Raw genomic sequence first — 15,615 nt, 5'->3', positions numbered from 1 at the left:
CACTTGTGACACCTTTATGTGGTTTTTCTGCAGAGCTCTGTGGCTATCCTCTGGTCGTCAGAGTCCTATTCAAGCTTCTCAGACATTTTTTAACATTTGTATGTGTGTTTATACAAAGGTTCTTCCTGGTTCCTCTTTTATCTCTGCATCTTTTCTCAGCCTTCTATCTTTAAATGCTTAGAGTTTATTTTGTAATCTGCTTGATGACTTGTGTCTCCAGTTCCTCTAGCTGATATCTAAGATGCTAAATAAATGTCAAACAGCAACCCCAAATAAGTTGCTGATGAGCGAAATCAGGGCCCTAGTATAAGTAATCAATGGAGAGTGAAGAAGAAAAACTGCTATTCCTGCAGGAAGGACCAGAGTAGTTTCTGAGACACACTGGGCACAACAGCCTCTGATGCATACCAGTGGCTTGGTGCAAAGCTGAAGAAAGTATCATTCCCCAGTTTCCAAGAAGAAACATTTTGCTCTAGTTAGTTAAATCACTGCAATATTTAGCACTGTTCTTGGAGCTATACACCTCTTCTAGCAACAAGGAAGCTTTGGGTGACCCACCCCCAATGGTTCTGCTAGACTACCCCTAGCCAAACTGGCTCAAGCTCTTGAGGACAAACCCCTTGAGATGAAGTAAAAGGGAGAATAAAAGTCTAAGTCCTCACATACTTGGTTTCAGCTTCATAGAGTGTAAGTTCAGTAGAGTGCAGCTAGCCTAGTCCTACAGAAGGAAACATGAACTTACATTCTGAGTTCTCACTGGATTACAAGTATTCCCAGAGAGGGTGACTACCTTGAACTAAGGTTACCTAGCCTATATTCTTGCTGCAGCTCTGGCTATTGTTTTCATCATTAATATTACGAGCAATCTTCATGCATGCTCTGCAAAAATATTCACAGAAACAGGGAAAGATAGAAAAATGCTACCTACATATATCACAGAGACACATCACAACAGTACCCAGAGGAGATGGAAAGAATCTCTTGCAAAGCTTAAAATTACAGGGGGGCAACTGTGAAAGTGCTCTTAACACTGAAAGAAGACACAGAATTCAGAATACAAACACCTTCATGTAAGTCTACTCAGTAAACCAGTTTGGTCAATATATTGAGAAATCCATTTTTACATTTACTTCTAAAGTTATGTGTAAACTTGCTTCATTTACTGTACCAAAATCTCAGCTAGAACTATACAGTAGACCAGAACTTTTGCCTCAACTATACATGTCATAGAATCATAGAATAGTTAGGGTTGGAAAGGACCTTAAGATCATCTAGTTCCAACCCCCCTGCCATAAGCAGGGACACCACACACTAAACTATGTCGCCCAAGGCTCTGTCAAACCTCGCCTTGAACACCGGCAGGGTTGGAGCATTCACAACTCCCTTGGGCAACCTATTCCAGTGCCTCACCACCCTCACTGTAAAGAACTTCTTCCTTATATCTAATCTAAACTTCCCCTGTTTAAGTTTAAAGCCATTACCCCTTGTCCTACCACTACAGTCCCTAACGAAGAGTCTCTCCCTAGCATCCTTGTAGGCCTCCTTCAGATATCGGAAGGCTGCTATGGGGTCTCCATGGATATACTACACTGTTGACAATTTTAATTTATTTTTATAATCCCATTATATTCCATGCCTATACTGTCCTGTTCCTATGTGCTGTAGGGTCTTTTAATGACTATGGCCATTCACCCTATAAAATTTTTGGTAGGATAACTGGAGCTTTTGGCAGGTGGGAGAGTGTGGGAGGCAGTTTGGATCTGTATGATAAGTGCATTAACTGCATGTCTGTGCTAGAGGACCAGCAATAAAATCACTGGCATTAATAACGGAAATCTCATCTTTAAGTTTCAGAGCTAAACATCCAAGAGATAAATTGGGTAGTTCGCTCTTACGCAAACTTTTCTTTCAGCCTGTGAAAACACAGAGATCACTGCTTTTTAGTAATACTCAAATCATGTTTTCAGGGTTTTCACAGCAAAACAGGAAGTAAGAAACATTTCTTAAAGCATTCTAGGCCATAATTCGTCCATATATTCTATTACGGCACTATCACAAATTACTGTGGGCCATGGGTAATGCAGGTTCATCAAAACTACACTTTGCCTGCATCAATGAAAAAATGGATTAAGTGCTCATTAACAGCAGATAAACCTGTTTGAATTAATTAGCTACTACAGAATGATGAAGATTTGGTTCTATAAGTCTTAGTGATTTTCCTTTGGAAACTTTCACCTCTACTGATTGACTTCACTATGCAGCTGATTCACAAGTGGCAACTATGTCTTTCTGAATTGAGGGGCTTTTCTGCAAGACAGAAGAAAAATGTAAAGAATGTCCTGGCCCTTTAGTACAGGCCAGGCTTAAACAACAGAGCATCTTTGAGCCAAAGCCTAAAGCAAAGCAGAGCCATTTTAGCCAAGTTTTTTTTCCCAGCCACATTTTTAGGGCTCTTACTCTTCCAACTCTATGAAACTCAGCCTTCACTCCCTTCTATTTAGTCTTTTTAATCCCAGGGGGAATAAATTCCCTGCACAGCTGAACCCGGACTGTTACCTAGGAACTGCTACATGCAGGGTAGGCAGCTGTGTTTCTTCTTCTTGCTGAGAAAGTTTTTCCCTGCCAGTTCTTGAGAAAGTTGAAAGCATCCCAGCATACCCACCCCCACTTTATTGGTCTTCAGCACTGGGACTCACCTGTGGAATTTGTCCCTGGCTCACAGGATGCATCACTGTTCTGGAATCGGTTCAGCTGCCTTTCAATGGAAGACACCCTAACAGATAAAAGCATCAAATTAGACAGAGATAAGGGACACACCAAGAAAGAATAGAAGTCTCAAACAACAACAACAACAACAACAACAACAACAACTAAAAAATTGAGAATTCTCCTAGTTTACATAATCTCACTGGGATTGTATCTACGAAGCTGTGCCTCAACATGGTATGAAAAAGGCGGTGACAGCAACCAACTCCAACACAGCAGAGCAAGACAGATGAACACTCAAGCCACCAGTGTAAAACACTTAATTATCCCATGTGCCTTGGAAGCTGATTCTGGAGAATAGAAGAGATAATAAATGGCATTGGATCACCAAGGTACAACTCAGCTAGTAATGCTGTGATCACCTTATTCCAGTGACTTGAAGTAAAATGATTAAGCAGCCTTAGAACAAAAATGCACACGCTGGCAAACCACGCTACATTCAAAAGTCTTTGCATCTTGTCTCAGCAGAGACAGCTCATTTAGACAAGATTTCTCACTTGTCTTGGAAACTGAGACACTGCATTTAATCTCCAGTAGTCTAGTGCCAGTCCTCAAGCAGATGCTTTATGCAAAACCTCAGCATTTGAGTTACAGTGAAACTATATTCTGTGGAGTACAACTGCACTTCCTTTAACTCTTACAAAGATTCATTACCAAACTGAGACCATGCCCTCCTACATAAAAATGGTTCAGGGCAAAGTCAAGTTATACAGCTACAATGATCTATTATGTCATTAAAATCTATATAATTGATCCATCTATTCCTGGTTTGTTCTCTCCTCCATATCCCTCCTGCCTTTCTTCTGCCCTGCCCAACTCTACAGTGATCACTCCAGACTTCTGCATGCACACTTCTGCCTCTCTGCCAGAGTCCTTCACTCATGCAGCTCTGCAGCATTACACAGTTACTGTGAGCTCTTCTCCAGAAGAGCACTGTACTCTCAAATCCCCATGTGATGCCCTGATGACTAACAGACCCAGGCACACATGTGCAGTTTCTATAGTTTTGTCTGAAACCTTTTGCTTTCAGATTTCAAAGTCAGCAAGCTGTCAGTAATCCAGGTGCTCCTGGCAGCTAAAAGGCCAGTGACGGATTCCTGTATTTATATGTCAGTTGGATTTTAATGAAATAAATTGGAGTCCATACCGGCAGGGAGGGGGATGCAGATATGACATTTGCAAAACGTAACTCCTTACTTCAGTCTGTCATAATTTGAAATGCTATGGTCAAATGAGGTGCCTGTTTCTATATTTATTGTGTCTCAGAGAGAATTTTGGATCTGTACTTATGGTTTCTTTTGCTGCTGACACCGCATGGTCCCTCTGGGAACTGAGAATCCACATGGATTTTAATGCTTTATACATAGATATTTCATGCTCATAATTAGCTTGTCCCCTTTGTTAACACAGCACAACTGACAGTCAAATTTTGTAGGTAAAATGCTCACCCTTTGTAGGTAAAATGCAAGACTAGTGGTTGAAAATGTCATCAAGACTGCCAGCAAGTACAACAACAAAAAAACCCAAACAGGGAACATTCACACTTCTACTTTGGAAGTGTGATTTATGTTTAGAAAATCTCTTTCTACAGACTTGCCCTTCTTCTTTCCTGCCTACACAGAGTGCACCTTGATTCTTGCAGTTTCAACCTGCACCTCCATGCAGCTCATTCTCAGATCTGGTTCTCAGTCACTGATCTCCCACCACACTAAGCTTACCTCTCTTCCATCTCTGCTGTTCAGATGGAGGCTCCAATGCCAGAACATACTGACTGCTTAAACTTCCCACTTTCTTCCTCCTTGGGTTGGCTGAAACCCTACTGCCTTTCTCAGTTTCCTGCTTGTAATGTCTGTGTTGTTTCTGCTTCCGCTTCTCTAATACAATCCATTGTTATGTTCTCCGTTTCTTCTTCAATACCAACAAAAACAGTCCCCACTGTCCCCTTCACTTAAATATCTGTTATCGCCCTTTTCTCTCTCTTATACAGTTATCCCCTCCTTGAAACTTACACTGACTTCTTTAATTCATGCACTAAACCAGCTTTAAGCTGCCAAGCCTACTATAAATTTGGAGGATGCTCTTGTTCCTCAGGTGACAAAGAAATAGTTTCCTAACTAAAGTTTGAACAACTTTGTTTTAACACCCTATTGCTATAGGATGCTACCAACACATTTAATGATCCTGGGGGGATAGAACTGACGCTAACAAATTGACATCACAAAACCCCAGGTTTGACAAGAGGACAGCAACAGATGTGAATACCCAGAGCCAGGGAAGCTTGTTCCTCTTTGTTGCTCTTGGACAGGATATCTCTGCATGTGTATCTGTGTGTATGATCTGAGGCTAGCCAAGGGCTAAGAGCTGCAGGCCTAGTGAGCCCAGCTGTGTCAGGGTGTTAAATCAAGGCTTGTTGCTCAGATGCACTGCTTTTGCTGCCAAAAATGTCTAATAAGGGTCAGGCAGCCTGATTAACCCAGATGCTCAGGAGCTAAAAAAACAAGTGTGTCGCAGTACAGCAGTAGCAGAGAAGTGAAAGGGGTTCCAGTAAGTTACATGCTTGCTCTCTTGCTGCCTGTCCTCTGTTCAGTGGGCACTCAGTTTGTATGTGTACCTGGTCCACTTAAGACACTTCATGTGTGCCCATGAATAAGTACACTTAGGCAAGACAGGATACAAAGCAGACCATAGTATTTTATAGGCTCACTCTGTGGCCATCATTCTACTTTTGGCACATTTGCCAGACTTAGCCAGCCTGACCTAGAACAGCTGGCTACTGCAGCATCCAGTTGCAGTCAGGACTCCACCCCGCCATGGGATGGATTTCCTGAACCCTGGAAAAATGCATCACCTCTACCCTATTTCTGTACTAGTTACAATAGAGCAGAACTTTGGCTCTTCTGCTGATGACACCATGCAAACAGAATACACAAAGAAAGAACAAGGTAGAAAGATTTTGTGCTGTGATGTTGGGACTTGAAGGAAGTATTTCTTTTGAAAGGCTTCCTCCATAGAGTTCTTGGAAATGACACTTACAGAGAAGTTCATTACATGAGATTATGCCGTGTTGGTCAACATCCCCAATAGTTTGTGATGTTCCAGTCTATTGCTGGTAAACTCTGTGATCTTCTTAGGCTCTCTGTCTCCCTCATAACATCTGGAACTATGGTCATTTTCTCTACCCAGCATTTCCTCTCTTTATATGCAGTGGTCTAATGTTGATTGCTGAATTTTCCTGATGTCTTTTCTTTGATTGATAATTCTGTTCACAGGCTGTTCAACTTTGCTCTACTTGATGCTGTCATAGTTAGAGAGCAGATTTCTTAACAGTTAGGAATGATAGCACTGAAATTTGTATTTATTACGACTTAGTCATTCCTAAAAGCAGAAAGATTTTCTGTCTCCCACCTGTACCAGTTCACTCTGGGTTCTGACAGTTGAGCTAATATATTTTTCTACTTCGCATGCTGTCATCCGTAACATGAAGTTTCAGCACACCAAATGCTACTTCTAGGGATATCTGCTTCATTCCACAGCTTACGAATATTGTATCTGTGATCTCTGTCTCAAAATGTTGCTCTCAGCAGGTCTCATCATGGTCCATGGACCTGCCAATAGCAGTGACAACATGAGCAGTGGAAAGGACCTAGTCTGACTCTTGGAAAGAAAGAAGAGCTTGTTGTGTTAGCTGTTCAAAAACTACCATCTTTCTGCTTGTGATATGAGCACATTTAATCAAAACTATGGAGCCCCATGAGACCATTTTATGGGGCTACATTTCAATGTGGAGCAAAACATCAAACCATTTCTCCCACCTAGTCTTTTCCACACCTTAATATGGGCCTCAGTTTTCCCCTCTATTAGCTTAAGCAAGGATCCTGCTTTGGCCACAATCCATTATAAAGTCAACCTACCACCTTTTACAAGTTGGGAGACTGAGAAAACAAGAGAGGCCAGGAACTGGAAAGACAAGACTGAATTGTCTGGCTGTTCCATTACTTTTTTGCTTTATGTTTTAACCAGGTAAATGTCCAAGTTAGTAGATAGTTTTTGGATTAGTAATGTTCATCTTTAGCATCCCATTTCTGTTTGTAGTTGAGTTTTCTACTTATTCTTTTCTTCCTCCTCTGGAAGCCATGTGTGCTGGCTAAGGGAAAGTTGACAACACATGCAAGAAAAGGATAGGTCAAAGAGACAAACTTGATCTTAGCTTGTCTTCACAGTCCAGTCTCTGGAGAAGTTCTACAAACAACTTTTAAAATATGATCTTTATTAAGATGTTAAATAAAAGCCAGGCAGTGCAAGAGCAGACAGAGAAATAAAGTCTTACCTACTGAAATATGGGGGGGGGGGTCCGGGAATTAAGAGGGACATGAGAAAGAGTGGGGGGGGGGGGTGCGGGAATTGAGAGAGACACAAGAGCTTTAACAACAGAACAGGATTAGTTTCAGTGAGTCTTGTGGAAATAATACATAGTACTGAGTGAGATCTTTGAGGAAAGAGATCAGGAAAACAGCCAACAAGTATTAGGGGGTGAGAGTGGGCAGCAAATCAAAAATGACCTGACAGAGAAATGAAGCAGCCAAAAAGCCAAAATTAGATTAGATGTTATGAAGAGAGATATTTGCCATTGTCATAACGTAAGGATATGGTAGTCTTACACTGGAAAAGGACAATTCTGGGTGCCACAGTGCAGGAACTCTGACAAACTGAATAAAATACAGTAAATTCAAGACAAGTAAGGACTTGGCAGGTGGAACTACTATCTGAGGTTAACAAAACCTCAACAAGTCTAAGCAATGTTAAGGTACTCCAAGAAGTAGAAGGATATTCAAAAGATGGAAAGTATTTGCAAGGGAAAGTGTTTAGGGTGGTTCACGAAGGAGGAACAAGATGCAACAGGATGAAACAAAGGAAAAAATCAGATCACCAATCAGGATAGACTTTCTGATAATAAGGCTGTCCGGATTCTTAAATAGTCTTCTACAGCACATGGTAGGGTTTGTGCCACTGGAGGTTTTTGAAAGGAGGCTATGCACAGTGCCTGAGAATACTTTGTACAGAATAACCAGGAACTGTAAAGAACAGGCTGGCACATGAAAAACATCTTTTTCTTTAATCTGTATTCCTTTGACACAGAGGCTTCTCCCCATTCACTCTCCTCTGTCAATGCATCTCTGGTCTTTTCCCGACAACAACGAATGGATTAAATTAGACTGAGACATAGCAGTTCTTGAACAATATGATTAGCTCTCAGTATGCTGGAAATATAGGTGGGCACCGCTGTTTTCCATGTAAGTGAAAAAATATTACTGTAAGATCCCATGAATGGTAAGAATGGGTTTGGAGTCCTGCACTGGAGACTGAAAGGCCAACTTGGAAAGCATTTCCGGAGTGGCTCCTTGCAGCCTTCAATACTTGGATTAGTTTTCTGAAATTCTAAAGGAATCTTTTGCTTTTTTTCCCCCTTCTGTGCATTTTTGGTGCTGAACTTTTTCCGGTTTTCCCACACTCCTGCCTGTCACAGAGCAGAAACCACAAAAATGCAGTAAAGTCAAGTCTGTCCAAGGAGCTGCAATTCCATCTCACAAGGATAAACATTTCCTCTGCCAAGAAGTGAGCACAGCACACCGGCATCTTCAAATACACATCTCTGCTGCCCGGCAGAGAAACCCACTGACATAGCCTGTCACCTGTACTAACATGAGCTGCCCAACATAAGAGAGATCAGATAGCAAACCCACCAGCATATACCTGCCAGACCTGATGCTCACACCTGCATTTGCTGAGTTGACAAAGTCTGCTAGCATCTTCTTTTCTTTTAAAATAGTTCTTGGGGATTAATTCAGTGTGCTATCTCTTAAGATAGCAAGAGTACAGGCAGGAAACACACAAGCTTCTCCAAAGTAGTTCTGTCCAAGCTCCTTAAACACACTTACAGTTCCAGATTTGATCTGCACATGCTGACAGTGCCCTAGCATCTTCATAAGGTGTCTTCTATCAGCAATCTTTTACTAAAACTTCTCTCTTTAGACAGGAAGGGAGCACAGAATCAGGAAATTTATAACTTTTCTGGCTGTAGATTAAGTACAAGGAAGGAAGTTATGAATGCAGTTTTTACTCTTCAGTATTCAGAGATGAAACAGGTCTGAGGATATATGAGGAAAAACCTGATGAAGGATTTAGTCTAAAGCAGTTTTCTCGTTTAAGAGGAGGTAATTGTTGAGGAAGCTACCAAGAAAAGTAAGGGATAAGAAGAAAACCCAGGAGTCTTGTTCACATTCTCTCATAAAGCACAAAAGAGAAGACACACCAAGAAATGGAAAGGAAGGAAACTTACAATCAGCAAGCAACATTTCATAATGGGTTGGGGTTTTTTAAATATAACACATGCCAAATCTATCTACCTTAGAATGGCAAGCACTATACAACTAAAAGCTTAGTAAAAGTTAAAAGCAGAATTTCTACAGATAAGTGAGGAAAGCTATCATTACATTAGGCACAATATAAACACTTCAAATGAAATACAACACTTGTGCTTGAAGGCATAAGTCAGTCCTTGTGTGTTGTTTTATTTTTGCAGTCTCTTCTGAGCCATCAGATTCTAGTCCCCATCAAAAATTAAACATGGAGGGAGTGACTCAAGTGCCTAAACATAGATGTCTAGTACCATACTTGGTACTCTCAAATTATGTGAGACATCTGCATGGGACTGGCAGATACAACACAAGACCTACAGAAGACTTGTGCTTATCTGGAGCAGCAGCTGGAGGTCAGGTGGAAGAGCCCTAGACATCTAAAATGTCACTAACAATATGTATTTAGGTAACTGAATCCCACCTTGGATCAGATACTTCTCTGATTCAGTCTGGTAATTCCTATGTCCTTATGTTTGTATGATGTTACAGTCTTACCTACCTTACCATTGTGAAACATGAAACTGCAACACAGTGCACACCTATTTCAGTGCACACAGCTCAGGTTATTCTGAGATTTATCTTGGACAGCACAGACCAAAAGATCTATGTCAGAGTCGCATGCTGACAGGTTCTTCTCTGATATTCCTTCTCAGAGGAACCAGTGCCAGCTCGCTGCTGTGAATGGGAAGAGATAAAACTTACTTGGAAATCCTCTGGGCTGCAGCCTTTCTGACCACTGCCTGCCTGTGGTTTGCTGGAGGCTTTGGAACCAGCTGAGAAGGCGTATTCTGGGATGGCATCACTTTGTGCAAACTGGGTGTTTTCTGGATACTAGAAGTGGCACTTGATGTCTTGTGGGCATCAGAGCCAGCTGGCATAGGTATATGGCTGGTGCTGAATTGTGAGTAGTTGGCAAAGAGAGTCTGGTAAAAAAAATAAAGAATAAAAAAAAAAAAAAGGAAAATACCACAGCAGTTGGTGATTACCTCTCTCAATATTGCTGAGAGCTGATAGAGGGGGTGACATTTTTATGAGGGAAACCCAGGGCTCTAGGGACAGTCCTACACGTAGAAAGAAGAGTTAAGAGGTCAAATCAGTGAAGCAGTTTTTAGAGCTGAATTTTATACCCTTGGAAGCTGGGACTAGCTTCTAGGAAAGCATTCAAGCTCACTACTGCCACAGAATGATACTTTTCTGGATTAAAAAACCCAAGAGATCCTATCCTCAATCTAATCTTGCAGTGGGCTCCATCCTCAAAGAAGTAAAGCTTTTCTTGCTTTGACTAACTTTCTGCATTTATCTTGCTAAATGATTCTTTGTGTGGGAAGGGGGATTGAGACACAGTTCAAGGAAGGAAAAGAAGGTGGTTATGGGGAAGATGTTACAATGTCAGTTGTTCAGGCTAACCCTGTAGGTGCCTGGAATAACAGAAAGGCTCTAGGGTACCTTCTCTGAAAAAGGGACTTTAGGTCAGCAGCTGACACAAAGGAAATCCCCAGTAATACCAGGGAACAGAAAATATTTATGTTCCTGTAGCAGAAGGGAGAGTAAGTATCTCGGAGACTTGTCACCAGGGACAAAAGAATCCACACGTTGAGACACTGGAGAACTGAGCAGTGGACTGGCAAAGAAATGAGCGGCGAATGGTTCCCACGGGAGCTCTGCAAACTGCTCAACTCTTTTCAGAAAGGAGCAACCTGCAGGGAGTTCTGCCTCGTCTTTCCTCGAAGTCAGTCCGATTCCCAGGGCAAAGAGGCAATACCATAACCATGCAGTTTGGCAGCTAGAGGGCAGTGACAGGAGATGAGGGGAACAGCTGAGCGCTCGCCAGTCACCTCAGCATGACCTTGGGAGCAGCGCCCTTTACTGCATTTGTCCTGCGTTTCTTCTCTGCCGAAAAACACACAAAGCCACAGTGAGTGGGCTCCAGGCTCCAGGCTCTAGAGAAAACCACAGTCTGAGGTTGGCTGAGACTTAGCACACGGACAGGAAAAGCCCCTCTCCCCCGCAATTCTCTGGCAAATGGCAGGGCAGCGGTGTGTGGGAAGGCGTTTCTGACAGGCAGAGCTCTAGGGAAAAAAGGAAGTGCAGGAGCCAAACAGGCCTGTTTCCTAACTAGAGCTCACTGACAAGATGCCCTTGGGCACCTAATCCTTCTTAACCTCTCGCCTCCCAGAAGCTCTACCTTGATCAGAGCTTTCAGATTTTGAATAAGTAGCTAGTACAAGTGCATAAGTCTGGAAAACAGCAGTAACACCCCACCTCCCCCCATCAAAACAAACTAAAATGGAACTTGGTTTAGCCTCTTGCATCTTAGAGTCTGACACATCACCGGGTTGGGACGGAGACCCTCAAGTCACTGCAGCCCTTTCTTTTTCAGGGGTGACATTTCATTGTGCTCTGTTTGATATTATGCTATTTCCTGTAAGTTCTTTTTCTTGTTACTAAAATCACTAAGATCTCAGAGTCCACAAAGCACACAGTCTTAACCCCTTCCCTGTGTTAACATGCAATGGCAAGGAGGTCCATGACTCTAAAGAAACAAAAGCATGGATGCTCTTAACAAAGTCTGATCAGCAAAAGCTGGGCTGAGACCTACCTAAAGAAAGGTCATGGATGTTTTTCTTGGGGGCAACGGACTTCCAAAAAGGCCTTTGTCTCCATGCTGTTTTGAGATTCTGGCTGCTTTACAGGCAAGGATGGGGAGACTGGAAGCTGACACAGACCATAGCTTCTGGATTCAGCTACAAAGTATACTGCCCTGCTGTGAACTCCATGGGGACAGGACAGGAAACCAGGAGAAGCTACTGTGCAAATAAAGAGGGCAGCTGGAGAAAGCAGAGCCTGACCACACAAAGAAAGGGTTGGGAAGATATTTCAGCATATTCAAAAAGTAGGAGAAAGATCTCATCACTCAGGATTCTGAAGAGTCTAGGGACAGCAGAAGCCTAAACAAACCCAGAGGCAGTCCTGAAGCAGGTAGCACCCTATATCTATTGCTGCTGTAAGTAAAGCACTTGGAACCACACTTCCCAGGCTGGCAGATCTAACTTGATGTTGAGAAGACATTTGCTTCCCCAACAAGTTCTTAGGGCTACAAACCTGAAAAATAATTAGAACACCATGAGGCTTTTTAGTTAAAAATCATATACAGCATTCTAATTCTCCTGCATAATTTTCTGGGGAGGTAGGACAGCACTAACCCTGTCTTGAACATGATGAATGTTAGCACTGACAGAGAAAGTAATTTCCCCTAAGCCACAGACCGAAGCAATATGAAAAGCTAGGTTGAGAGCTCAGAGAAGATCCCGACTCCCAGGCTCATATTTGCCTCATTAGCCAGCAGCAGCTAAGCTCAGGCTGCTCATGATTAAAAGCAGGGTAGTACTTTGAAGAACTGCAGATATATTAATGATCTTCAAAACCAGAAAGAATGTTCCTGGCACTTACCATCCCTGTATCTAACACCCATCCCCAGCAGAGTAATGGAACAAATGTTGCAAGCAAAAACATGTTCATTCTGTGACCAGAGGAGGTAATGAAGCTCATTTCCTGTGAATCTGTCTTGGGGCTGAACCTTACAGTATCTAATATAAAGCATGCCCCAAATTATGCTTCCTTTCATGGGTTTGGGGCATTCTCACATTGATTTTCTGCTGTCTAATTAGGAGTGGCCTCAAGCTGCAGCCTTTACCTTAATCGGAACAGCAGTTGAATCCCCTTTCCAGATACATGGCTTGTTATTTTCATAAAATTTATATGAAACATAGCCATGAGATTTCCATTTCATACTCATTCAGTTTAAATTTGGATCACCAAGTCTGAAAACAATGAGAGACTCACCAATATATGAGTACTGACAGACAGATGCACACACGTGTATTGCATAAAGATCTGTGCAGCTAGTTCCAAATCACAAGCACTGGAAACTGAAATGTTTATAAGCAATAAACAATGATGAGGATTTAAGTTTTTAAAAAAGAAAAAAAACCCAACCAACAAACCAAACAAAATAACCCCACCACTTTTGGAAAAGCAACTGTATTTCAGATGACATTGCAAAAATACAGAGAATTAAAAGGCTTGAAAGACCTTGGGAGTCATGCAAGTTGTTTGATGATTATTTTGAACACATATTAATGCATTCAATTATATCAGTTTGGATACAATAATCAGTTGAGTTGAAAATTCACAAAGCAGAAATCAAGAACAGGCTCAAAATACACTATTAACTGCCATAGTGCTGAACTGCAGTAAGAGGAGCATCTTGGGTCATTAAGAAATTTAAAGAAGTGGAAAAAATTCATGATATGCACAGACTGTCCTGAAGCATGTGTTCCTTGGTAAATTCTTTAAAATGAGACTAAAATATACTATAACAAGTTGACATGGTGCCTTCCCCTTTGTCTCTCTTTTGGTACTGGGACCTCTCTAGGGCAAGGACTGGGCCGTAAAATTGTATTGGAAAGATACTTAACACATCTGGGCATTGCCATAATTCTAATAATAGTGACAGGATCAGAAACTTGGGGACAAAATTTCAGCTGGTATAAATCAGCACAGACTACTGCTTTCAGAACAGTTGTTCTGCTTTACTTAGACTGAGACTTTGACTCATCAGTATCACAAGACTCAAATAGGAAAAATGGCAGTTGGTACATTTAGTGGGAAAACAATCTGAGGGACAAAGCTGCAAAAGAATAATGAGCAAGAGGCTGAAGGGAAAGAGAGACTACAAATCTGACAGCAGTCCAATACATAATAGTTTAGAAAACAGTTTAATGATGCTTAAGGCTGTATTCAAAGGGGCCTTGTGTCTTTAGGCAGGAATAATATAGTTCTAGGAATACTAGGAATATTATCCTGAATACTCAATGTTCCCAGTCAGTTCTAAATAAACTGCAGGGAATTCAGATGAGAGTCACATACATTAAAAGAACACAATTTTGCTGAACTTTATAAAATGAGGAATATTTCAGATAGCATGCCATTTTTTAAATGATTGAGAGAATTATTTAAGATTAACTTAGCCCAGTGTTTTCTAGCACAAAATCCACTTAAACTTCTGATTGGACATGTGATTGTAACTGATCACACAACTCATTAACATGATGTATCTATGGTTTAACATAAGCTTTTTTGATATAAGCAGGACTGATGGGGATCATTCCACTATATGACTGTACTTTCCTTGTTTTAATTTAGCTTTTTTCCCATGTGAAATGTTTGGCACAAAATTCTAAACCCAGTACATGCTAGGCTAAGTAGACAGAACATAGCCACACAGAAAAGGAGGGACCTCCCTAACAGCTAATGTCATCTTTTCAGTACAGGAAACAATCAGAGAATAAACAATGATGGTATATTAGCTGCCTTGCCAACTGCAGCAGTGATACTAACATCTAGGTCATAATGTGTCACATGAAGTCCTTTTAAACATTAAAATACTGCTATAAGCTTGTTTTTCTTGTCTTTTGGTTTGATTTTGTAATTCTTGTTCCTTGATTTTGTTGATAGCAGAGCAACAAAAGCTTCTTGTCTCCACTTTCAAACTCTGCCCCTTTCAATTTTTTTTTTCTTTTCTCAGGTTCTGTATTATCTCTGTTCTCAGGCCCTACCACTGTATCCATTTGTTTGTTAGGTTCTCATCCAGTCAGTTTGGTGTTTTTCTTTTTGTCCAGGGAATAAAGTACCTATTCTGGCATCTAAGATCCATTTCCATCACACTACACTGCATGAACTAACTTCCACATACAATGAATGAAAATTGTTGGTTATTATTCCTCTTCCTCCACCTACACAGTGTTTGCTACTCTGCAAATTGTTAAATGCCTGGAGGAGAAATCATCACTCTTAAGTGTCTGGAAAGTGCTCAACTAAGAGTGGGTGCTGCCACAAAGAAGCACACAGTAAGGCTCCATGATAAAATACATCCACTGCATGGCAATGGAGGCATTCCTATTACACAAATACTTGTCTAGGAACTTCCATGCTTTCGAATGCATCCATATCATCTCCAGCATACTGAACTGGTTAATGTACAGGCAGAAGCATTTGCCTGTGTTATTAATCATGGTGCTTCTGTAATTTGTTCACATGCTAGCCATATGCATATGACTTGTACATTTGTCACAGACAGAAAGGAAGACTGGCATGTAGTCATCTTGTATGGTCATGTTATACTCAAGGTGTGTCTTGAGATACGTTAATAAATGCACTTCAGCTACTGACAAATGGCTAGCATGCCTTCCAACCATAACACGAACTTGAAAAGTCAGATGGAAGAGGCTTGGAGATATCCTGTATGCATTCCCCAAAGTAGAGAGATCATGACAGTCTTTCAAGTGATAGGCTTTCTGTTTTGGGGGATATATTTCTTCTGTTGAGAGGAGGCTGAGCAACTTAAATGCAGCAGGCAAGACAGCAAAGGATG

At 41.4% G+C, this 15,615-nt stretch overlaps 1 protein-coding gene across 1 annotated transcript in view; it reads right to left on the bottom strand.

The window, feature by feature from the left end:
- Positions 1-2,266: 2,266 nt before the first annotated feature.
- LOC104411055 (tubulin polyglutamylase TTLL5-like) overlaps positions 2,267-15,615 on the bottom strand; it is a gene marked incomplete at its 5' end in the record, with an annotated part of 85,047 nt that continues 71,698 nt past the window's right edge. Inside the window, 3 exon segments of the mRNA XM_010021384.1 lie at positions 2,267-2,307; positions 2,697-2,773; positions 9,885-10,105. Of these exon segments, the coding sequence (XP_010019686.1) occupies positions 2,267-2,307; positions 2,697-2,773; positions 9,885-10,105 (339 nt within the window).

This window comes from Nestor notabilis, unplaced genomic scaffold, assembly GCF_000696875.1.
Source record: "Nestor notabilis isolate BGI_N333 unplaced genomic scaffold, ASM69687v1 scaffold11139, whole genome shotgun sequence".
Classification (NCBI taxonomy): domain Eukaryota; kingdom Metazoa; phylum Chordata; class Aves; order Psittaciformes; family Psittacidae; genus Nestor; species Nestor notabilis.
This window is presented reverse-complemented; position numbering and strand designations above follow the sequence as displayed.